The 26,229-nt window shown below is 37.0% G+C and overlaps 1 protein-coding gene across 3 annotated transcripts in view; it reads right to left on the minus strand.

The window, feature by feature from the left end:
* Positions 1–26,229, minus strand: part of ALDH1A1 (aldehyde dehydrogenase 1 family member A1) — an 88,268-nt gene that overhangs the window by 33,493 nt on the left and 28,546 nt on the right. The window contains exons 1-2 of one of the 3 annotated variants that reach the window (XM_087957813.1): positions 22,847–22,880; positions 10,299–10,372 (exon numbers count right to left, since the gene is read on the minus strand). In XM_087957813.1, coding sequence (XP_087813939.1) covers positions 10,299–10,372; positions 22,847–22,865 — 93 coding nt within the window. In that variant the 5' untranslated portion in view covers positions 22,866–22,880. Of the gene's footprint in view, positions 1–10,298; positions 10,373–22,499; positions 22,572–22,846; positions 22,881–26,229 lie in introns of those variants that run through there. The other 2 variants (XM_026675240.2, XM_087957815.1) reach the window with 2 other exon arrangements.

Below are 26,229 nucleotides of genomic sequence, written 5' to 3' on the forward strand. Positions count from 1 at the left end.
AAAGTTATACATTTTGCTTTTCTAACTCTAGGACAAGGCGCTGGGATTATTTAAAATGAGAAATGTTATGCACAAAAGAAGATGATCCTACAACTGTCTTTTCCAACAACCAAAAGGGCAAACCATGTGAGACTTATTAGAGTAAGTAAAAGATAAAATCATACGCAAAATGGTTTGTAAACAAATCACAGATTCCTCAGCAATTGGATAAAGACCAAATAGATGTTCCAGGTTTTTAAAATGGATCAGGTAATAGAAAATGATAAAAGCTCCTGTAAGAGTGGAATAATACTTTACTATTGAAAAGAGAGGACTGCTTGGGAAGGAAACAGTTCCTATGTTCCCACAAGCTCTCATTTCCTGTCGTGATTTGTCATGGGTGATTGGCAGCAGCCAATAATTTATGGTTTCCATTAATGCAAACAGTGGCTCCTACTAATACAATGGAGGATGGATGGATCAAGGATTGTTGGAATCAAGCATTTTGCCTCTGACAGTGGCCAACCAAATGGTCACAAGCAAAGGATTGAACCCCATCCCCTTGGTATTTATTTATCAAATCTTTACAGTTGCCCATCTCACGAAAAGCAGCTCTGGGGCCGTGTACAGCAATTAAGCAAAATAACTAATATAAGAGATACATTCCTAACAGGTTAGGAGACAACACTATCTGTCCTTAAGTTATAGGCAACACTGAACCATCAAAATTAATACTGAGATTTGGAGAGAACTGACATTAAAAAAACTGGTGTCCAACTGTCTCTTCTTCACCAGGTCCTTGGGACTAACATGATTTGAGGGAGAAGTTCTAAATTGTTGCTCAATCAGCAAGTGAAGAATTCTCTCTGATATAAGAGATACAATCATAGAGCTGGAAGAGACTTTGGGAGTTTTCTAGTCCAACTCTCTGTTCAAGGCAGTAGCCTTATACCATCCCAGTCAAATGGTTCTCTCGTCTATTTTTGAAAATCTCCGGTGAAGGAGCATACACAACCCTGGAACAAGCTATTCCACTGATTAATTTGTTCTTATCCTCCTTACTTCTAGATTGGATCTCTCTTCTACACATTATTTTTTGTCCTGTCCTCCAGTGCTTTGGAGATCTCTTCTCCCTGACAGGCCCTCAAATTCTGGAAGACTGCTATCTTGCCTCCTCAATCCTTATCATCTTCGATAAGCTAGACCTAGCTAACTCCTTCAACTGAGCCTCCAGTTCTTTAATGATATTTTCTTCTTCTTCTTCTCTGCACACTTTCAAGGTCTCAATATCTTTTTTCTATTGGGATGATCAGAATTGAACTCAGTATTCCAAGTGTGGTCTGATTGGTGTGGTATAAAGTGGCACAAGCACTTCTCGTGATCTTGAAACTATTCATCTTTTGTTGCTGCCAAAGATACCATAATGGCTCAGTGACTTATTACCGTATAATCTCTCCAGATGTTCTAGAGCCATCAGGGCGAACCTGTGGCACCCAGAACCATTTGGGCCGGCATGCGAGCCGCAGGCAAACTTACTGCGCATGCACGGGCCTCACAGCTGATTTTTCTGCTGATTTCAGGCCTTTTGGGGCCTCGCAGAGGCTTGGAAAAAGCCCCTGCAAGGCTTTTCGGGATGATTAGGTGTGTTTTGTCACTTCCTGTAATACTGGAAGTGACGAAACGGGCCTATTATTTGGCCTGAAAAGCCTTGCAGAGGCTTTTTCCAAGCCTCTGGGAGGCCGAAAAAACAGCTGTGAGGCGCGGTGCAGGTAAGGGGTGGCTTGGGGGGATTGCGCGTGCATGTGCAGGGGGCATGGGGGAGCACATTGCATTCTGGGTGCTGGCACGCAAGTGCGTGCGCGCTAATGTGTGCGCAATTTTTGGCACAGGAGCCCAAAAAAGTTAGCCATACTGTTCTAGAGTATCTTCTCTTGCTATCTGAGTTTGTATTAGTCATTCCAATTTGCTGTCCATTGAGTTCAGCTCAGATTATATGTATTCAGTCCATTTTATATCTTCTGTAGCAAAGATGTAGGCAAATAAATCATTCAGCTGCTTTTTTTTTCCAATCTCAATATTGTCCTTGAATATCCCCTTGGTATCTTTGTGATTTGCAGCCCAATAACTTCCCAGACTGTTTTCCTGCTTTGAGTTAAAGAAATGTGCATTGTTTTTTTTAAAAAAACTGTTTTTCCCTGTGTTCCTCAAATTCTTTTTTCCAAAGGCAATTGGGCTTTCTAATTTTTCTTTAAGACATTTTGCTGCTCATCCAAGAAAATTTTACTTGAAAGGAAGTGAAATGTCCTAAAGAAAATCAGAAAATCCAACTGCCTTTAAAATAAAAAGCACCTTTGGGACAACCATGATCTGGAAGAATGAGAATCTGCGGAGATGCTCTGTTTCATCTACTTTTCCTGATTAGGGCTGAATTCCTATTTCCCAAAAGAAACTTCCCTCACTTTTATAACTTCTGAGTCAATCAGAGACCATGGCTAGTCTGAATATCCTTAATTTAAACAGCTGTATTCACTTCTAGCAAGGCACAACTGCATATCCCTTCTTTTGAAAGGTGGAAGACAGAACAAATAAGGTAGCAACAATATTAACAGCTGTACTACACCTGTCTGAACTGGCCTTCTTTGCTCTGAATAAGCAAGAACAAGTCCTGGAAAGTATATGATGAGGTGTCCTCTACAGTGTTTTCTTTGCTAATTGTGGTTTTGGTTTCTCTCTGCAGCCCATGAAACGTGGATATTCTCTTATGCAGTCTGTGAGTCATTGACTCTGGATTTGGGGAAAATGTTTAAGAAGAACTTGTAGTCTAAAATATTTAGGTATGTAAATGTTTCAATCCATGATAGGTGGCTTTAAAAATATTCAATATGACTTATACCAACGTGTTTCATTTTTTTGATGGTTTCTTTACCTGATCCTTTCTTGAGGCCACAGATACATACACAAAACACCACATCTCTTCTCGCTTTCATTGATTGAGCTAATGTGATGTCACAGAAAGAAATCCTAGTAGACATTTCCCTTTGGAAAAGTGTTTAGTATGTATGTATGGATGTTTGTTTGTTTGTTTGTTTGTATGCAGGGAGATAGAGATTCCTTTTTGGGGCCTTGATGGCAGTTGGTTTTTACAAAGCAGAGCTGGAGCCACCCTTCAAAAACCAAAGGAAAGTATATGATGATTTAATAATATATCAATATTAAATATCTTCAAATGAATCAAACATATTTGAACTGTGATTAATTTGCCAATAAATGTATTATTAAGCAAACAATCATGTAACATTACTTTTGTTTCCCAGTTTGTCTGTCATTAATGACTTCATCAGTCCAAGCATAGGGATGTACATATGTGTGAACGCACATTCTCTTTTTATTCTGAAATTTGACTACTCAAAAAGAGGTCAAATAGGATGATGATGATGATGATAAAGGCAGTGTTAGTATTTATGGTTAGTGCTCCTTGCCTGGCCTTACTAGGTAGACAACATAGGAAGCATAACCAGATGAGCTAATTCTACTTTATTGTAAAGCTGTATTAAGGGAATCTTGCAAGTCTTAAAGTACAATTCTATCATTGTCCCCTTTATAGCCCAAAACTAGGGAGGGTGTTTTCTGAACCTCTTCCTTTGCCCCAATTCCTGCTGTAGGCTCATCTGACTTTTATTTGACCATTCCCTTGGCTAGTTTCTTTGCCCTGCCTCCCAAGGTCATTGGTGATACAGCAAAGTGCATAGCTTCTATATAGCTTAGATGCATGTTGCCTCAGTAAGGGTAGAACTTTCCATTACCATACTCTGTCAGAATATGTGTGTACATGAAAAATCACACTGATTTGGTGTCACTCAAAAAGAATCTTCTCCAAAAAAGCCATGTTATGTACAAAAATGCAGATTATGGAAGAGATTCATGCAAATTTAAATTACTATGAAAATACAGCATAAATGAATATAAAGAAGAAAACATGAGAACTGAGTAGAAGGGGAAGTGACAGGTTTGCTATTGTTTATTGCTTAAGAAATAAAGATTGGACAATATTTAAGCTAAAGCCCATGGGTTTTTGATGCTTTTCAACAGCTAATTAAACAGCTAACACTTCTATATGTGTTGTGCTTTCCATGCTTATCTAATTAATATGTTTTTGTTATTTTCAATTTAGCTTCACAAAGGGTGACAAAGAAGTACATTTTTTTTTCTGTGCATAGTTAAAAACTGTGCAGTGTGCCATGTGAATGTGTTTGCAGAAGCTCTGAAACCTAAACACTAAGTAATGATACCGAAGATTGGAGGCATTTCTTAAAATGAAAATTTGAAAAAGCTTTAACAGAATGGATGAGGTTAAATAATCATTGCTAAAGTTCAAGCCACAACTGAGTAAAATATTTACTAGGGAGAGATATCTTATCAGCTCTTTGCATATCTGTGCATCAAAAGGCATTACAGTTCTTGAGGTTTTTGATTGAGCTTTGGTATAAATTTGAGGCATGGAAGGAATGCAGGACAAAATCATTTTTATTAGTTACATGTCCTGGTGAATTCAATGGAAATGATTGATTGGGATTTAAATTAAATTCAATTGATTTCATCAAGCCTAGATCTAATGTCATTTAGGTTAGATTGAGGAGGTATTATCTGATGGTTGTTAAAATGTGAAGGTACAGTGTGGGTTTCTTTTAGAAGAGTCATTTTCTTTTCATGAAAACATCAGGCATCTGACTTCTGGTTTGAAGGGCTTTGGCAACAGACAGGAATCTGCGATCATGCGCGGTTTCTGCCTGGGCTCGCCGCTAGAGCGCCCTGAGCCGGCTGGTTTTGGGGCTAAGCCACCCCGTAGAGGTGGTGAAGAAGGGGGAGACTGCCAGCAGGGTCAAGGAGAGCTGCATCTCTCCTCCTCAGCTGGTCAAACTCCCTTTCCCGAAGGCGGTAGGAGCGGTGGTCAGAAATGGCCACCTCAAATAAGTACTCAACTGGAAAAGAACGTGCAGGAGGAAGATAAGAAGTGAAAGTTTGGCTGACCGGGCTAAGTTGAAAAAGCAACAACTAAGGTACCCTGGAATTTAAATTTTACAAGAAATAACATTGCTCCCAAAGAAGAGTCGGAAGCAGCGAAAGAAAGTGAAAAGGGAAAGGTTTGGCTTTTTTTTCTTCTCTCTCCTTCCTTATATTGACAATTAAGAATAAGAAATTGGAAAAATCCGCTTTGGCATTAATAGGCAATTAAGCTGAAAATATAACTAAATGCCAAAGGGACAATAAATATTTCTGGACATTAAAAACTTTTTCTTCTATAAGTAGGAAGGGAGAGAAAAAGAATAGGGCAGGATCTGGAAGAGGGAGGAGACTGCCTGGACTTTAAAAGAATCTAAAGTAAAATTTCAATAAGACTTCTAAAAGATACATTTTAACTGAAACTTTGCAACTAAATAGTAACCCCAGGAAGAGAAACTGGGGGGAAAAAAAGAAAGAGCAAAAAGAAACAGTTTGTGTGTATTTGGATTACTTGGTGACTTTTGGATTTTTGGCTATTATATTTGAATGACTAAAATCAATCAGGTGGTTGTTTAAAAATTTCTACAATGGCATTACTTTTGGATGAACTGAAAATGGAACTTAAAAAGCACAAAGAAGATGCACAAGAAGGGAAGGGTTCTTTTGGCTTCATTTTTCAATTCTTAGAAATGGAGATTTGGAACTATGAGAAACAACAAGAAAAGACTGCAAAACAAGAAGACTGGGACAAAGAAGAAGCCATCTTTAATGAACAAGTAACCCTATGTGGGGAAGAAAAAGGAAAGGGGGGAAAGAGGATGGAGAATTTAAGACTTAAAAAAAACAACCCAAGAAAAGAAAAATAATTCGAAAAATAAGTATAATACTGGAAAGCAACAGAAAAGGGGAATACAGAAGAAGGAAGTAGAGGTAGAGAGACAAAGGGGTAAAAAGGGGAGGGAGAAGAAGAGAGGGAAGAAGGAAAGGAAAATAAGTTACAAAGGTCCGGAGCAAGATATAAAGAAACAGGATCTATTTAGAGATAATGGGTGAAAATTTAACTGCAAGGGGGATTCTGTAAAGGTACATGAGATTGTGTTGTTATATTTGAAATAGAAATAACTTTAGAAAATTGGAAACAACATATGATTAGAATGAGGGATAGAATGGTTAGTATAACTTAGTGAAATGTTTGGGAATAAAGTAAATGAAATAAAATAAATGAGAAAATTGAATTAGGAAGGAATGGGAACACTTTAATTAGTCAATGTTTTATAAAATATAAGTGAAGGGGGGGAATTGATTATGGAAAGTTAACAATTGTTCCCATAGAAGTATGATATATAATTGAAAAGTAACATGAAAAATCTTAAGATTTTAATGAATATTAATATTAATGATAGAATTGAATTGGAATGGAATGTTGTTTTAATTATATACATTTATAACTTTTTTTTGTTTAAGAATATTGTGTGTAGTTTAAGAATGTACCAAACAGAATCCGAATGGAAGCTATGTATTATATTGAGTGTTATAACTTTAGGGGAAAGATATAAAGGCGTCATACTCCAATCAGTAACTACAGGAGAAATTTTGTTTAATGAGAAAAGATAATAGACAATTGAAACAGGACAGACAAAAAATATAAATATAATGATTTGAATTGAGATGAAATAAATACAATAAAATTGAGGAAATTAAAAGAGGGGAGAAGCTATGTAGAAAATGTAAAATTGTAATAAGATATGGAATAGAAAATAAAAATGAGCATGAACCAGAAATTGTGTCTGCACGAAGAAATTTAACCCGGGATTATGCTGCTTTCAAAAAAGATGTTTTAATTGTGTTTCTTTTCTTTTTGTGAAAACTCAAATAAAATTTACAAAAAAAAAATCAGGTATCTATCGCGGGTGCACTGAAGATTCACTTCCTACATCTATCCAACCAGTACTTCAAAATTCAACTGAAAAAGGGATGAATAAAGAATCAAAATGATTGGCCATTCCACACATTTGTTCAATTGCTCTCCACCTATATTCAGGCCTCAAAAACCTGAAACTGATCTCACAAAGATAGACTAGATAAAGGTGGTTTTTCAGGAGGCAACTAGACTTTCTGGAAATCCTGTTTTGCTAAATAAAGTGGATGAACACCTCATTTCTAAGAACATCAATTTCTGACATAGTTTTAGGCTGTGATCCTTGAAACATTGCTCTTCAATGTACTTTTTGAGTAAACACGAACATAGACTCAGTAACATGGCTTCTGGGCATGCATTATTTTTTTCAGCTATAAAATAATATTATTGAGGAAAGTGATTGTTTTAGACTCTGGTATCATAGAGAACATTCTTTCAGATTGCATAGGTATGCAGATGGCAACTCCAATCATAATCATCCAGCTCATGGTTGTGCTGAGTGATGATGGGAGTTATAATCCAGCACATCTGGACAATAACTGATGACATATGCTACACAACTATAACACTATGCAGACTGTCCTTTTGGGAGACTTTTTTGCCTTATCAGTGCCAGTGCAAATAAAAAGTACAGCTGAAGTCTTGGGTTCATCATATATTATTTATATATAATATTATCTATAATCTATTATATTTTTATAGCTGTCAAATTATATCAGGGCAAACAATTACTTTAAAATTCCTTGCACTGAAAAAAGTGAAATAATATTAGCATACTCTAGGAAATCCTATGGAGTTCAATCATCAGTGGAGACTTCAAAATGTTCTTATATTCAAAAAATAAAACCCTCCTCTTCTATTTAATCAATTGTAGTATTCAACTGTATTTTCCCGCAAGTTATGCACATTATTTAGTCAAAGAAAAATCTTGTGAAATATTACCAAAGTAGTAAAATATTTCACAAAGAAGTAAAATAACTAAGATGGGCTAGGACTGGCTTTAAGGTAAGGAAGGTGCCATAATTTAACAAATAGGTCAATTCCATTTCCCCGCCAGTTGCTTCAAAGTGCCTTGATTTGATTCTTAAACTGGCCTTGTGAATGATTATATAATTGAGACACATTCCAGCCAAAGTTAAAGCATCTTCTTTATTTTTGTGGGAGTGTTAAGTCTGGATTTAATTTTCTACCACTAAAATCAACTGGACTTTAGAGTGCTTAACTTTGGCTTAAATATACATTCCTGACTTGAGTTAGTCAGGAAATGCATCAAATGCACAGTTGTCCACTCCTTGCTTTAAAAGCAGCTTAACATTCAGTAAAAATATCTCTTAACCTTTTCTCCAGATGAAGTTAAACAATCAAGCCTTATTTATACTATGTGCACATGCCTGTAATATTGGAAATCCTGATATATCGAGATGAGAGCATTGGTTTCTTTCCAAGATCCTTCTATACTCATGCTCAATAAAAATACAAAGAGACAACTAAGGAACCTCTTGATGACCCCATGCAAGAATCCAAAATGTACATCAGAGAGTACACCTGCCAGAAATTTTCTGAATCACTTTTAGCCCTTCAAATCTGGATTCCTGTAGAGCCCTCCTTCTGGATAAGGGAGCTGTTTTTCACCATTTCCTCCCACCCCTCCAGACTCACCTAAAAGCCTTTGAAAATTCAGGGGGTTCTGTTAGCTACCGGCTAAAGTTCAGAGGTATTTTGCAGCAATTGGTCTTGTGCAAGAAAAACAGGGGGGAAAGAGAGAACTGGTTGAAAAGTTAACCAGAATAATATGTCATGTTTCCTCTTATCTATTTCTGCATGAACAGAGAAAGAATTTACTAGACACTTGTGCTTGCGAGGCAGATTTCTTTATAGAAAGGTGCTTGACTGGATACGCAAGCTTGTCTTCAAAGACATACGAAAAATCTAAAGCAGTATTAATTTCTTCAAGAATGTCTTCCCTTTCGTAGGGCATTGAGATTACATTGTTTTTCAAAATCTACTTTGTTCTTAAATCCCATGAATATTGAAAGTCCTTTCTTCTGACTGGACATAGAAAAGTTTGCACTGCACTATAATATAAATCCAATTCACCTCCATCCAAGTCCACCTGTATTTTATGCATTCAAATGTTAGTAGACTGGGAAGCACACTGCAAATCACATTGCAACTAACAATACAGATAGGATGAGTGCAAAACTTTATCATAAACCTGCACTACAAATCGGAATACACCATAGTTGTCCTAGTCATTGGGGAAGAAGTTTCTGAGCATTAAAATACTTCTGCTGGAATGAAGCAACTACATAATGTGTTCTGGTGCATGCAGCGTAAGTCAAATCCTTTTGTAATATTATTATAAATCCATCTCCTATCCAGAGGAATGCCATTGAATTATTCCCCTGGTTTAAATTCAGACTTCATCGCTCAACTGGTTTGTGGATCATGTTGCCAACTGTCACAGATAAGTTTCTTCAGCTTGATTGCAGTGGACTTAGCCAAACTTCATGTTTTCAGGCCCAATTAGCTCCAGTTGAAGTAACATTCTGAATCTGAGCTTATTTGAGAAGAGTGAATTGTTTTCCACTTCATGTAACACTAGAGTACAAATTTGCCCACCTCTACGTTTTCCAGTTTAACTGGGTGAAGAATAATTGATTACTTATTTGAATGTCATGGCATTGTAATTCTGTGGGCAGAGGCTGCTTTCTGCTTCTAATCATTTATTGTCCAGCTATATCTATATTCTTTTGACGAAAAGTATCTCAAATATGTATTTCTATATTCAAACTGCAAAATCACAGTTCATCAAAGTTTCACTGATTGTTCATATATTCTATTCCCCCTCCCCTTCGCTGATCTGAGAAACCAAATCTTCTAAGTTTTAGCATGTTCTCACAACCCTCAGCTTAATGGACAGCTGTGGGATCATGGATATAATTTCTGCACCATTTATTGTCAAACAACCACAGCATTACGGAATTTTTACAGTTCCACTTAATAAGCTATGCTTATTCCATTTCACAACTCCCACTTAAGTTCTAGTGAGACCTAGTGAGATTTATTAATGTAAACACACAGAAGTTCAGTCCAGCAGGGCACAGTTCCAAGAACACACATGTAGTTTTGCGCCTGCATTTAACATCAAACCTAAAACGCCTTTTTTGATAATTTAAATGCAGTTTCAAACCTTGTTTCGCTTCTCTGCTATACCTTCTGGGGTTAGAGTTAGAAAAATGATTCCAGAGCTCTATCACCAGGCCAATAGATGACGGAGGAGAGCACGAGAATAAATCCACAACTCACTTTCAGAATCTGAAGCAGAAGCAAGAACGAGAATATGCACAGTTTGAGGATCGTGGTTTGAGTAAAGTTAGCCAGAATAAATAGAACTAACCTTAGTATATTGAATCTTCAAATCACTGAGGGGTGCAGGCAACGTCTTTGCAGCTGACATGGTTTGAGCGGTTCCTGCAACACAGGTGAAAGCTGGCTTTAGAAAAAGATCACTGATATTTCCCTTCACTGAGCACTTAGGTTTAATTGTGCCTTTTTTTATCTGAGGAGGCTATAGTATATTTGCATGGAAGACTATGATTGGAGGATCCACCACACAGCAACGTGTATGTGTGTGTGTGTGTAAAGGGGAAGTACAAAGAAAGTGTAACAGTTAAGAAAGAGCTCAGGGGCAAAAGTCTGTATGAATTACGGCGAGTAATCCGAATCTTTCCCACCCCAGAAAGTAGTTTATATTCTAATCCAAAGCGTTCGGTTGCGAAGGTCTGAAGTTATTTCAAAATACACGTGTTTTTATTTAAATCTTCCGTGTTTTCTTCTAACCGCGGCATGACAAAAAAAATGTAGTTCCTTTTTTCTTTTTTAGAAGCTGCAGAGAAGAGAACTCTGGTCCATTAAAAATAGATATCCCGTAAGAGAAAAACAAAAACTCTCTTTAAGAGCTAACTCCCTCCATTTGGGGAAATAAAACCTACCTTTTTGCGGCACCTCGAAAATAATTGGTATTTTTCTAGCTTCAACAACTTTTAAGGTTGAAAGACTTCAACTCTCAGAAGTCCCCAGACAGCATACTTGGCTGGGGGATTCTGGGAGTTGAAGTCCACTCCTCTTAAAAGTTGAGATTAAGAAAAACTGTACTATGGCATGAAATTTTCTGGATCAAAGCCTATTTCAGGTTCAAGAAATTTGGCTTCTATATGTATGTGTGTTGTTTTTACAGCAGCTCTGTGCGTTATTTTAGAGGTAGGACTGATAAATTCAGAGGATTTAATTTCTGCTGAGTAAAAACCATTAAGGTTATCTGAATTGTACTTGTTTGTGGGTGACAGTTCCACACAATTTTCTGGCATGAAAGAAGTGGTTGACCCACTTTCTCCACTTTCTCTCAACTGCCTGCAACCCTAGACTTCCAGATGTCCTCACTTAAATCCTAAGTAGGGTGGGCCAACTCTGAATTTCTAGATCAGCCAGAATCAATTTGGGGGGTGGCCAGCTGGCTGGAGAATTCTGGGAGTTGAAGTCTACACATCTTAAAACTCTGAGAAAACTTAACAGCAAATCCTATCTCCTGATAAGAGGGTCCATATTTATGTGTTAAATAAAAATACAATAAATGAAGTATTCCCTCTCCTAACAAAGAAGATTAATGTAGAAAGGGATGTTCTGAGAGCAAACTTCTGCCTGGGAAAAAGGTAATAGCCCCAGTAAATTGTATATGGGAAATTTTCTCTCCTCTCCTCTCCCCTCCCCTCTCCCTGCTCCCCTCCACACTCCATGCAGGGTGTGGCAACTTGACAGATTATCAAGGCTTTATACTGTATATTTAGCTTTGTCCTTAGCTCTGCACATTTCAACACAAGGATGCCTGGCCCAAAGTTGTTTGCCTTATGATACATCTGGCCCACAGCCTCTTAATCATTTGGTCTTCACGCTACGCATTGTGTTAAAACAGACAGCCCCAATATTAACTGATCAGGAATCATTCCAACTTCTAGTAGGGTTGTTGTGGTTGTGGTTGTGGTTGTTGTTGTTGTTACTTTTAAGAGGTTAAGCCAAGGGTTTTCAAACTTGGAAAGTTTAAGACTTATGGATTCCAACTCCCAGAATTCCTGAGCTAACATGACTGGAGGAGGAATTCTGGGAGCTGAAGTCCACAAGTCTTAAAGCTCTCAAGTTTGATGACCCCTGGGTTAAGCAAAGACCGAAATAATGGGAAACCTCCCTTCCTTATGCAAACTTTCATAGGTGTTTTGGAATCCAATTCACCTAATGTGGGCAAGAAACCTCAATTTTACCTGAATAGATGAATTATACAGAGCAGATATTAACACAGAACAGTTACTTTCAACTTTAAGTAGCTTTATGGGGAATTAATATCTATGTAAAGGCTGCTTAATTAGTAACGCCTTGCTGTGTATTCAATTTTTTCCAATTAATGTTTGCTTCAAAGTTAATATATAGAATAGTGGTGTCTACTTTATGAATTGACTATAAAATATAAAGAGCACTAGATTTCATTGTGCCAGCAACTTTATTGTGCAAGAAATGTCATAATCACTTTCCCAAACAAATGAAAAGACAATTTTAGAAAGGTGGATATGTCTACATGTGCTTGAAATGAATGGAATGTGGAAAAATTATTGTGGACTCAAATCCTATTGATTTTAAAGTCACTTAGATGCCTCTTTCCTTGATTTGTGCCCAATGGATACAATCCAAAGCATACAAAATATTGTTAAAACATGTTATGGGAAAGGCTTTATGTCTAATTGCATACATGGTGTTCACACACATTCTTTTGCTTGCAGAAAAGAACAGAAAAGAACTGCAAAACCAGACAGATGCAACTCTACTGAAATAATCAGATCACTGTGAATATGGTTATTTCAGATTGCTGGGTGTTAGAAGTAGATAGAAATTCCGATGATTGGCATCTGGTTTTTTAATCCTCAAAAACGTCAAGGTTTTTTAATCCTTAGCTTTTTATGTCTCTGCAATATTTTACAGATATTCCTCGACTTATGACCACAATTGAACCCAAAATTTTGTTGCTAAGAAGACAGTGAGTGGTTAAGTGAGTTTTGCCCCATTTTACAATCTGTCCTGACCTGGTTGTTAAATTAATCACCGTAGTTGTTAACTTAGTACCCCGTGTTGTTAAGTGAATCTGGCTTCCCCATTGTCTTTGCTTGTCAGAATTTCGCAAAAGGGAATCCCTGGGGCACCGCAACCATCATAAATCCATGCCAGTTTTTCCAAGTCGTAAGTGTGAAAAACGATCCTAAGTCACTTTTTTCAGGGCTGTTGTAACTTTGAATGGTCTCTAAAGTAAACAATTGTAAGTCAAGAATTACCTGTGTTTCCATTGGTGGTGTGAGACATAGGCAAATAATTCATCTGAGAACATTATTTTCAATACGAGTGAAAGTCATATTATTGCAGGGCCTCAGATAGAAAGTCCATACAGAGAGTGGTAAGGATAGCTGAGAAGATTATAGGAAGCTAGCTTATAAGCGCTACGTGCTTAGAGCTAAAAGCATTGTTATAGATCCCACACACCCACTTTACAGTCTGTTTCTGTTGCTTCCCTCTGGGAGGAGGTTTCAAAGTATTTCTAGCAGGACTTTCAGGTTCTGTAACAGTTTTGTTCCCTAGGCCATCTGTCTGGTAAACTCTCAAGGTTCGTTTTTTTCACATATACCTGTATACATCTGGACTAAACTGTGTTTTTTGACTGTACCGTTCCCCACACCTGCTGCATGTTATTTATCCATTCTTCTAACCCCACCTCTTCTGGCACTTCCTGAGGGCACACTGGTATCGGAACAAAGTCTTGGGGAATATCCAGTACTAGTGTGTATAGCATTGTTGTAAGCCAGCTCAGTGTAAGGTAATAAATCCGCCATATCTGTCTATTGATATTTATTTATCATATTTATGCATATTTATTCATCATATTTATGTAGCGTATATTGGAGGAGGTGAGAGAGGTATGCAATGAAATTTCATTTTAATGTATGCCGATTGGTATACTTTTAAAGTGACAATAAAGTTATCCTAGGGTCTAAGTCATAAGTGCCCCAGGAGGTTGGTTAAAAACAAGGCGACCAACATGATAATGCAGATGTGACAAATGGTACAAGGTTTGGAAATAGGTATGGCTACTGCATATATTTACTTTTTATTTATATATAAATATCCTATCTTTCTCTTGATGACAGCGTATACTTTTGTTTATGCAAGTCTTTCTGTCTTGTCTTGTAATGCTGAACACTCAAGAACTGATGAAGCTTCCTGGATGAAAAGCGAAATGTTTCCTTCTTCTTCCTCAAGGAAAAAAAGCACACAGTTGCCTTTTGAAGGGGAAAAAAAAGCACCTTTAAGACAACTATAACCTGGATGACTGAGAATCTCCATAGACGCCTGCTTCTGATACATTGCTAAGCTATGACTTAGCTCTCTGGAAGCGACTCTAATGATGGGAAAGGAGGAAGGAAAAAGAAGCTGACTAACATGAAGGTAGATGGATTCAGTTATTGTGGAAATCCTGAATCACCATGTTAGGGACAGATCATCTTGGAGAAAATTGATCTATATTATGTGGTCACTAAGTCTGGATATAAACCTGATGCCACCTAATCAAATCATGGTTAATTATGTGTTTATACATGCAACCCTCCACCCTGGTTCATCACATGAGATTCCATTTATGAGAACAATTAAAAACTATTGTACAACGGATATAATAAAATTGATCTCAGGAAACAATCCAAATTATACAAATAAGATGTTATGCAAATTAATATGGCCAAGGTAAAAGAAACATTTTAACACCACAACAGTCTAAATTAGGTGTCAGGTCAACTACTTAAATTAAGAAGTAAATAATGTATTTACTTTAATTTATTTTAATTTATTTAATGTAAATAATGTATAAATAATGTATTCATAATTATGTTTATACTTATACCTATTATCTTGTAAGCGATTGACAAATCAAATAAAGAAATAAGATGATGCAGAATGGGCTTTCTCATTGGTATCATTATAAAAAAAACCACACATTTTCAATAAGGAATTCTTATACGGTAATAAGTGTCTAGTAGAAGATCTTAAGATATAGGCAAACTAGTATGAGAAAAGGTGTTTTTTCAAATATTTGTGTCCCAAATTTAGACTATTAAATCAGTGGTTCTGGTTGGTTTGTTGGTTGGTTTATAAACTGGAATGACATGAACTAATCTAGTAAAACAGTTAAAAATATAGCCATTAGATTCTCTATGTGCTGAAGCTTCTGAATTGACTTTAAGGACAACATTAGTTTGCAATTAATAGTGCATGAATTATCAGACCCAGAATATAGCTATCTAAAAATATAGCCATTAGATTCTCTATGTGCTGAAGCTTCTGAATTGACTTTAAGGACAACATTAGTTTGCAATTAATAGTGCATGAATTATCAGACCCAGAATATAGCTATCTAAAAATATACATTAGATTCTCTATGTGCTGAAGCTTCTGAATTGACTTTAAGGACAACATTAATTTGCAATTAATAGTGCTGAATTATCAGACCCAGAATATAGCTATCTAGAAATAATGGCAGGTGGTTCAGCAATCAAAATTAAAAGCGACTTCAGGCTATTGAGTACACCTGGAGTCATAGCAACAATGAAGAGTTGAAGATAATTTCCAGGTTATTAATCTGTGGCTCATCAACTGTTTACATCTAAATGTTCTGCATCAGAAAAACTTTCATTTTCTTCAGATTCCATTTCAGTTCTTTGGCTTTCATTTCAGTGCTTCCATAACCTCTCTAAATTACTCCCTAATTTAGGATAGGAGTTAATAGCAGGAGTAAACCACTTAGTGATAATCCATGCTTTAGAGTAAAAGAAGGTGAACTTCAAAATACCACTACATAAATCCCACAAGTGCAAGTTATTTACTTTTTTTTTCAGTTGTTTAACAATGTTTCGGTTGTAGGGTTCTTGATGCTCTTTGAAATTGGTGATTTTATTGCAGACGTATCAGCACTGATGATAATACCTAGTTTGATAATGAAACATCTGCAAGAAAACCAAAAAGCCCAGGGAGCATTAAGGATCCCTCATTTTAACCCTGAGCTACAAATATTCTCTTCTAATGTTTTTTTTTTTGGGGGGGGGGAGAATAGGATTGTCAGGACATTTGACAAGTGTTTGTCAAAGGCATGGGTGGCCCTTCCACCAAAAATGCTGGCCTGAACACTGAATGCTGCATGATCATATGAGGACAAGGTATTGGAAGACAGAGAGAATCGTTACATTAATTCATTCTTCCTGTGATCTAAGTGAGACAATAACAACACATGCTTGTGACATCATAATACCTCTCAGGTACTTGCATAAGATGCAGCCACTAAATCGCATCTTTTATACAACTTCATTGTACCTTGTTAAATACTGATAGCCTTATATAACTATGAGTGATGGGTATTGACTAAGTATAATGCAAACAGCTGGTCAACATACCTAAGAGATAAGAACGATAACACAAGTAGTCCTTGATTTACAACCATTCCTTTAGTGACCATTTGAAGTTACAACGGCACTAAAAAAAAAGTGATTTATCACTGGTCCTTCCACTTATCATCACAGCATCCTCAGGCTTACATCAGCGTCCCCCAATCTGTCTGGCAGACTGGCAGAGAAGGCAGCATCGGTGGCAGGAGAGGGAAGTGAGGATGGTTTTGCATGCTTGTGCTGCTTTCACAAATGCAGCTGCGCATGTGGGCATATGTGCACCCACACTCTCCCACCAATTCTGTGGCCCAGTTCCGAATGCGCTGTGGCTTGTCACTGGGCCACAGACCGGGGGTTGGGCACCCCTGGGTTACATGATCCAAAATTAGGTGCTTGGCAATTGGTGTGTTTTTACAATAGTTGCCAGCATCCCAGAGTCACGTGATTGCCATTTCCCAGCCAGCTTCCGGCAATCAAAATCAATGCGGGAAATCAGATTAACTTAATGACCCCATGACTTACTGAAACACTGCAGTGATTTGCTTAACCACTGTGGCAAAAAAAAAGCTCATGAAATCGAGCAGGACTCACTTGCCAATCGCCTTGCTTGGCAGTGGAAATTCTGGTCCCAGTTGGGATCGTATGTTGTGCAGGCAAATGACTTTATTTTTGTAAAATAGAAGAATAGAATCCTTTTGTATTTCAGATTCCAGCAAAAAAAAAAAAAGTCCACTTAGTGTCAGTATTAATCATCATCAACACATTACACCTGAAGAATCTGTGGACTGGCTATCCACAGACCTTTGGTCCCCCCCAAAAAAAGTGCTGTTTTGACTTACATATAAAACCATATATGGTTTGGCACCAAAGAACCTGCAGGACTTTTTTTCTTTAACCATAATTGACATGCCCAGATAGCCATCTTCCAATACTTCAGGAGCTGTCACAAGGAAAAGGGGACTGACTTATTCTCCAAAGTGCATGAAAGCAGGACAAGAAACAGTAGGTGGAAGCTCATTAAAGAGACATGCAACCTGGAAATAAGGAGAAATTTTCTGACTGTGAGAACAATTTGCCAGTGGAATAGTGGGCATTTTTATGAAAAGATTGGGCAACCATTTGTCTGGGATGGAATAAGGACACCTGCCTTGGGCAGGGGATTGGAGTAGAAGACCTCCAATTTTTCTTCCAGCCTTACTATTCTCTGATTTATGCAGCATTTTAGTGAGATCAAAGAGGCTCAGAGAAGGAGGTAATGGTTTCTGTAAGGAATCAACATTATGGAAGACCTTGCTTTGGGATGTTAGATGTATGTTAGATGTATGTTGGGGCTTCCAGAGACCAGGAAGGACAGAATTTGGTGATTGATGCTCATTCTTTATGTATTAGCAATACACGAGTCCTTGGCTACTTTTGAGTTTAGGTGGAAGTTTGAAGAATTAATTTTAAAGATATTATAGAAGTTACGGCTCTAATGGTTATTGAAACTGTTTATATTTGTCATGATTTATTGTGGGTGTTTTATCTATGGTTACTGCTATCAGTGGTTTATGTTTTATGTAGATTGTTTAGCAACCTTGAGTCTATGCAAGTTCTGTAAATCTTTTTTTATACATATATTTTAGTAAATATTTTTAAAAGAAAGATAAAACTAATACACATGGATATAAACTAAGAAAAAGAAATGAAATAGCAACTTCCAATCTCAACAAATAAATGCTCTGTCTTAAATATTGGCAAAAAAAATCAGAAAATAAAATACAAGCTGAATAGTCAAGACCTTGTTGATGATTCAAACTCTGTCAAGGACCTTGGAATACTCATCTTTAATGATCTAAGTGCTAGAGCCCACTGTAACTACATAGCCAAAAAGGCATTAAGAGTTGTTAACCTAATCCTGCATAGCTTTTTCTCTGGTAATATCACACGACTAACTAGAGCATGCAAAACATTTGCGAGACTTGAATACAGCTCATCAGTCTGGAACCCGCATTTCATATCTAATATTAATACAGTTGAGAAAGTCCAGAAATATTTCACAAGAAGAGTTCTCCACTCCTCTACTTGTTGCAGAATACCTTATGCCACCAGACTTGAAACTCTAGATCTAGAAAATCTAGAACTATGCCACCTTCGGTCCAATCTAAGTGTAGTACATAAAATTATATATTGCAATGTGCTACCTGTCAATGAATACTTCAGCTTCAACCATAACAACACAAGAGCACACAATAGATACAAACTCAAGGTAAACCGCACCAAACTTGATTGCAGGAAATACAACTTCAGCAACAGAGTGGTCAATGTCTGGAATACTCTACCTGACTCTGTGGTTTCTTCCCCAAACCCCAAAAACTTTAACCTTAGACTGTCTACTATTGACCTCACCCTTTTCCTAAGAAGTCTGTAGGGGGCGTGCATAAGCGCACCAACGTGCCTACCGTCCCTGTCCTATTGTTTCTTTTTATTTTTCTTATATGTATCCATTTCATGTACTCATAACTATGTTTATACTTATACAGTTATCTTATAATTGCTTGACAAATAAATAAGTAAATAAATATTTTTATATTATTCCATCAGTTTATCATAACTAACATTTTAGTCTACTTTATCATTTCTTTCACTTGTTCTTCTTTTGTTTCAAATTTCAATTAGTTTAGACATTTTAGCAATTACATCTTTTGTACACAATTCTATTTCAAACTCAGAACCACTTTTTTTTGTTTACTTTAAATATTTCTAGTAATTATCCATTATTGAACCATTGGCAATCATACCTCTCTGCTACCAGTTCTTCTCTTGATTTTATTTTACATTTTCCTTGACAAAATTCTAGTATCTTGTGATATATTAGCCATTTGTGTTTGCCTATGATTTCTCATCTATAAAATGCTTATTTTATAAATTGTAGTCTTTCTAGAATAGCACAGTGGAAGCAATAGACACCCTGGCCAAAGGATAATAGAAGCCTACTAAAACTGGAATCTCTATTCTCTAATTCAGGTAAGGATGATATAGTTAAATATGTAATAATTGTACTTTATTCTGCATTGGTCATAACTCATCTTGATTATTATGTCCATAGTGCAGCATCATAGTTTAAGAATGATCCCAACTTTAAGAGATTCAAAGAGAGGGAATGAGGATGATCTGGGAATAGACATTGTTGAAGAGAAACTTATGGAACTGGGAATATTTGACCTTGAAAAGAGAAGATTGAAGGGGGGAGGATATGCAACAGTAGCTCTTTTTTCAAGCACCTGAAAGGACATCACACAGAAGGTAGCCAAGACGTGGGCAATGAGGACAAATTTTAGCAGAGCGTTAGTTCAAATATGAATCTTCTAATATGAAGAACATTTGGATAAAAGAACCAGTCTTTTACTGGGTGGATTCAAGTAGAAGCTGACCATTCCTGACCAGAGAGAGACTGGATACGTGAATAACAATCCTATATCAATGTACACGCCTGAATTCAACAGTCTTGGGACAACCATTGATTTTGCATTCAGAAAATCCTGATTCAATCTATGACATTTCCAGAGACACTCACTGACCTGGGTCAGTAATCACCTTTGGAACAAGACTGTCCCAAATACTTCTGGGCAAATGGGTTTTGATTTAAAAGGTATTTGGGTATTTACTAATACTAGAAGACCTACTACAGCTGCCTATAAAAATGAAGATGCATATGCATAGGTAACTCTGAAATTATATAATTTAGGCAATGGAAATCCAAACTGGAAATGCAAACTCTATGGACTAAGAAGGATTTATTTCTGAGTAAAATAAAATACTAGGTTTATGCCATGAATGAACTATGGGTACCAACAATGCTAAACATAGATTTATGAGTGGAGGATCCACAAAATCTGCCTGCATGACTCTTGCATTAGAACTTAGAGCCTCTTTATCTTTAGCCAAGTCTATTAGAAAGATCAATCACTTGAATAATTGCTGGTGAAAAGGTTAAAATAGTACATTTTTTTTACTATTTTTTTTTTTTTTGCCTTTCAGCAAATTGCTTGAACAAAATACCTACAACAAATATCAATAAACTGTTGAAATGTTTGTTAAATTTGGTGATGTGTATTTCAAACTGATTTAAAATCCAAACTATTCAAAAAGTATGAAATGGCAGCAAGCCTTTAAAAGTGGAAACATTACAGTATAAGATTCAACTGATGGCTTGATTCCAGTATTGCAGATTGCTGTGTATATTTAGCATGGGATATGTATGTTATGAAACTACATGCAGGAGACGCAAAAAATAGTGTATGGTTTAAAAACAGAAGTTTCTGTACTGCCGACATTAAGAAAATATTTACAGTAATCATACTAATTGAAAGTGGACAGGAAGATTAATTTTGGATAACATAATGCAGCCCTCTGAAGGTAAAAAGGAAGCATAGAATCTTTCATTTTAGATGAAATTGTATACGGGTGTCCATGAACAAAATCTAAGCATGTATTCTGTTTTATATTTGGTCAAAATGGAAATGTAAAATACTGAAATTATGAAAGGAAAATAGGTAAATGTTGTTTGTCTTACTTAAAATTCAAATGGTAATAATCACAGGCAAATGACAATAAACACACATATGCATGCTGCAGTTGGACATAAAGTTATTTGGGAATAATTCAGTGACACTTATTTCTGAAAATGCATATAGAATTGCACTGTTAAAGATTTTGATATGGAATTAAAAGTTATCAAAATGTATGGTACTCTTTTTTTCCTTTGAAACCGCAAAGTATTATATATTTTAGTGCCTGCAATATTCAAAGGATATTCTTAATGTTTTACTTAATGCGTTAAAGTAGCTAAATACAACTGTATTATGCCTTGTGAGGTTCATTCATTAATTAGATGTCATTAATCTGTTAGGACAGGCATGTAAATGTTATTTTTCACCTAACACTAACAAATCGCCAGTTTTACAGCTTTTGAATAATATTTATATCTTGATTAATGGGAAGCAATTGCTCTTGTATCGTGGTGGAATTTGAAGAATCTTAAGGATAAGCATTCCAGTAGTTAGAATTAATATAATAAACTTCCCATTATTTTAGCAAATGACCAATTTTATTAGTTTTACTTATCAATACTTATTTCTAAATAGTATAGTAGCATAGAGTTAGAAATGTATCAGACTGCTTTATATATTTTTTAATATTGGCACAATAGTTCACATATTGAAAACTATTCTATTTCAATCTATTTATTTCTATTAATAGAACAATTACCACATGTTTATCTCAAAATAAGTCCTGCTGTTTTTACTGGGATATATTCTATATGTTTCTATTTTATTCAACTAATAATTAGCATTCTTCAGACTGAGGTGCATGCCTGAATCTAATGTTTTCTTAAATCAAAGCACCAGTCTGTGAAAACTAAAAATGAAACAAAGAAACAAACTACTTAAAGGCTAACTGCAGCATCCTCTTATGTAAAATGCCTACAACTTTTAAAAAGTATAATCAAGAGTTTTCTAACTATGTCTAACATGTTTCTTTTAAGTAAAGATGTTCATCAATTTCTTCATCTGGTTTAATAATGATTTCTATGTGTTCGGATTTCATCACACACGCACACAAATCCCATTATTTTCAATTTAGTCATTACAGATTTGGAAAAGCAACAAGCAGAAAATCCTAGTTTCATTACGTTTCAAGAGAAAGATTCTTTATAAGAATTTGCTGCCTCTTTTATAAGCTAAGGACTGTTGTCTTCTTCCTTGTGTCAAGCATAGAATATCTCTTGCTGCATTTTGGCCCTCTGTACTTTCTATTAAAGAGGCAAAGCCGAACAAGCTTTTTTCACTATCAATCACATACTCAATATAACTTAAGTGGATTTTGAATATAAAATGACACCCCGCAATGTCTTAGCATTGCTCTTTGCAGCAAAAAGACATTCTTAAAACTTTCCCATAGACAATAAAGAGCTCTTTTGAGATTGCTAAAAAAAATTGAAAAAAGAATATGATTATCACTTTTTCTCATATCCCAAAACAATACACACACACACACACACACACACACACAAAACCATAGTAAATAAGTTTTACCTTTCTACTTCAAAGTTAGTCTGTATATCTGATGCACGTCCTCATTAATAGCAGACCAGCACACTGTGTCCCGGAGTCTACAGTCAACACGACAAAATAACATTCATGACATATATAGATATATATATATATAGATATATAGACACCCACTCCTATGCCTACAGACACACAAGTGATTATCAAGAGTTCTATTCGAGCTCAGTTTACCAAGACTGATCCTTGAAAATGATCATTTAAGCAAGCACTAAGTGGAAAGAAACTAAAATACATTTAGATGGCAAAAAAAAACTCCCCCACAAAAAACAAAAACCTTATTTATGACATAGAGGATGAAAATACCCACATACCATTTATTCTGTTAACCATGTAATATACATTGTCATTTTGACATTCAGACCATTTCTCTCTTTCCATCACCTCCATGTCAGTCCAATTCACTCATTCTGACCAGCGATGAAACTGGGCAAGGGAGCTGGGGGGGGGGGCGGGAAAGGAAACATGGAAAGATTGTTTTCCTAGATGATATATTTGCAGGACATTTTTAAACTCATCAGATTAAGTATTGGAAAGATGGTGGCCTTGATAAAGGAAGGCCTGCTGGTTTTCTGTCTCCTTGAGACAATAAGACCACATAGCTGTGTCTGCGTCTTTCTGTTTCTGGGATTGTTCTGCTTTAACACATAAGAGACTGAAGTTCAGTTACTATTCTTAATTAACTCAAATTAAACTAATGAGGGTGGGTTGGCCGGGAAGGAGAGGGATGGAAAATTGGGGGGGGGAGGAGGAGGGAGATGATTTTTAAAAAGCAACTGAGCTTCGGTTTAATGGAAGGATTTGTTACAATGCATTTTTGCTATAGAAAAACAATGCTGGTCTGTGACTAATAAAAATATTATTATTATTATTATTATTATTATTATTATTATTATTATTATTATTATTATTATTATTGAAAAGTTTACAGAGTTGCATTCTTTGCTAAAAGTATTGCGGGCCAAGAGTAGCCTAGAATAAAAGGTGTGCTTCCATTCATCAAAGTATCTAGAAGTTGAGTTGTGGCATCAGAACTTCTTTTCTTGTTGGTTCGAAAGGTTTCACTGCTTATCCAAGTGACTTTTTCATTTCAGACAAACAAGAAAAGTCTAAAAGAAGTCTTGAGTCAATTTTCAGACAACTCTACCCAAACGACTGAGAATCCTCATTGACATAGTCATCAAAGTCTATATTCTGAATTCCATTTAAAGGAGGATATTTGAAGCTCAGGGTTGAAATGATTCTGAAATGGTTCTTGATGTTCTTTGAGCTTGCTTATTTTCTTGAAGATCTCTCATTACCCAAACTAGGTAACATCTAACAGTGCTAGTTTCGCTCAAGTTGTGTGGCATTTTACAGACCGAGAAATGAGGGCAGTGTTCCAGCCCTATAACGGAAGAAGCTGTATCCAAAAAAATTGGATAGGATTAAGCCTTTTCATTCAACTCATCTATTAAAATATTTCCACAGCCCTTATATGCCTCCTGTTTGCTGGGCACTGACTCCAGCGAACCAAGGCAATAAAGATAGTATTTATTGACCTTGGGTGCAATGTGAAGAAAGTACAGGAAGATGGTGGAAATGAAATCTGCCCCTCAAGTTTCTCTGAAGTTAAAGGTCAATACCTCTTTATAATACAAATTCACCCAGGATTATCTCTGTGATAACATGGGCGGCCAATAAATTTAATAAATTAAATAATAAATAAATAGTAGTTTTGGTTCCAGCTGTAGCCAGCACTTTAGCATTATTTCCTGAAATTAGTCAAATTATGGCCAATTTGATTTTTGATGGGCTAAGGAGGGTTGGTTTTGCTTAACTTTTAAGTGCCACTCTACACTTTAATCAGTCATTTTTTGTTGGGTTTAGTTCACTTTTGCTACTACAAAAGGCCTGTACCCAGGAGGGCAGGAAGAATCTTGTGAGTCCCTTCCAGAAAATGTCTCCTTTTAGTATCAGGCAGCTGACAAATTGGTGTCCAACCTGTGATTGGGCTCATCCATTCTGATGTTCTTACCACATACCCCAAGATCAGCCAATAGAAAGCAATTAGAATTAGCCCCTGTGAGAGGATATAAGAAGTCAGCATTGGGTCTATAACTAGCAACTTTAATACTTGTGGACTTTAATACTTGTGACTCCCAGAATTCATGAGTCAGCATGACTGACTGGAAATTCTGGGAATTTAAGTCCACAGATCTAAAGTTGCCAAGGTTGGACACCCAAGCACTAGGGTGTGGCTTCAATTCCACAGTTCTGGATGTCATCTTGATTTTTTTAGAGCTCCCTCCATGAATGGTCTTGATGGGCTTTAACTATTATTATGTCACAGCATAGATGTGGAACACCAATTTAACATGGATAAATTGCCCATTATTATTAAGTCAAGCATTATTTTTTTCTGAGCTATTCAATAGTCAACAGCCAAACAGCAAATAAAATTAATCCCCAGTTACCACCTACTTTTTGCATGGCTCACAGACAGGGTTGCCATCTGGCCGTTTTTCTGGCCAAATTCGAGAAATCTGGCCATATTTCTATCTGTTTGGCCGTGAAAAAAATGATGTCTCCAGCCAAATATATTTGGCTGGAAATTTGGCCGTACGAAAGTTGCCTGGCCGTGAAATCGGAATTTTGGCCGAATACCGGTTTTCATTCAGTTCTGCCCCCCACCAGCCCCAATTTGGGGCTAAATGGCGGGTCTGACCTCGTCCCCGGAGGGTGGGGGGAAATCTCACAGCAGCCTATGGACAAGGGAAGTCCTCAGCAGCGCCAGTCAGCGGCCTGAGGGAGAAAGGAACGTGGGATGGGGAGAAAGCTCGCCTCAGCGGCTCCGCCACAAAGTGCCTCTTTCTGCCTGGGGAAAGGGAGCGAGAGCGAGAGCGAGAGAGAGACGTGTGAGCCGAAAGCTGGAGTGGGGTGGAATGAAGAGGCTCAGTTCCCGATCCAGACCCCTCATGGGAGCCCCCGAAAGCAGCCCTGCGCTTGTCCAGGGTGCCGGAGGGGTGCCGGGGCCATGGCGGCAGAGCTGTCAGCCGGGGGAGGACAAGGTGCGCGATGAAAGGCGCCGGGCGGAGGCGAAGGCAGTCACCGCCTGAAACAACCGGGAGAGGAGAAGAGAAGAGAGCGAAAGAGATGAGAATCCTAAAACACACAGGGCAGAATGTTGCTTTAGCCAAGCTACACAGTGAATATCTACTAAAAATTTGACTGGTTTAATATGGATTTATTCCCAGGTAATTGAAAGTCTTATTTCAGCTGGAATAGCACCATTTGGTACCAAATATAAATTGAAATGCAAATAAAGTCCCTTCATACAAATTAAAACTCTTGATAAACTCAAGATAAGCAAAACGCTATACCCTAAAGTCTTATTTCATGGCTTGTATCAGGTAGTACCACTAAAATAAAGTAACAAATAAAAATACAATATTTTGTGTATACCCACATTTATAGATTATATGACACAGGGAAACAACACAGTGTATTTTTTGCTTTTGTGAAGGTGCTTGGCAAGCAGAGCATTGTCTAGAATTCTTCCAGTTCTCGGTTGTTTCGGGTGGCGACTGCCTTCGCCTCCGTCTGGCGCCTTTCGTCGCGCACCCTTGTCCTCCCCCGGCTGACAGCTCCGCCGCCGCTGCCGCCAAGCCATGGCCCCGGAGCCCCTCCGGCATCCCGGACAAGCGCAGGGCTGCTT

Source organism: Notechis scutatus, chromosome 2 (assembly GCF_049901735.1).
Source record: "Notechis scutatus isolate UNSWTSFEM ecotype Mainland chromosome 2, rNotScu1.2, whole genome shotgun sequence".
In the NCBI taxonomy this organism is placed as follows: domain Eukaryota; kingdom Metazoa; phylum Chordata; class Lepidosauria; order Squamata; family Elapidae; genus Notechis; species Notechis scutatus.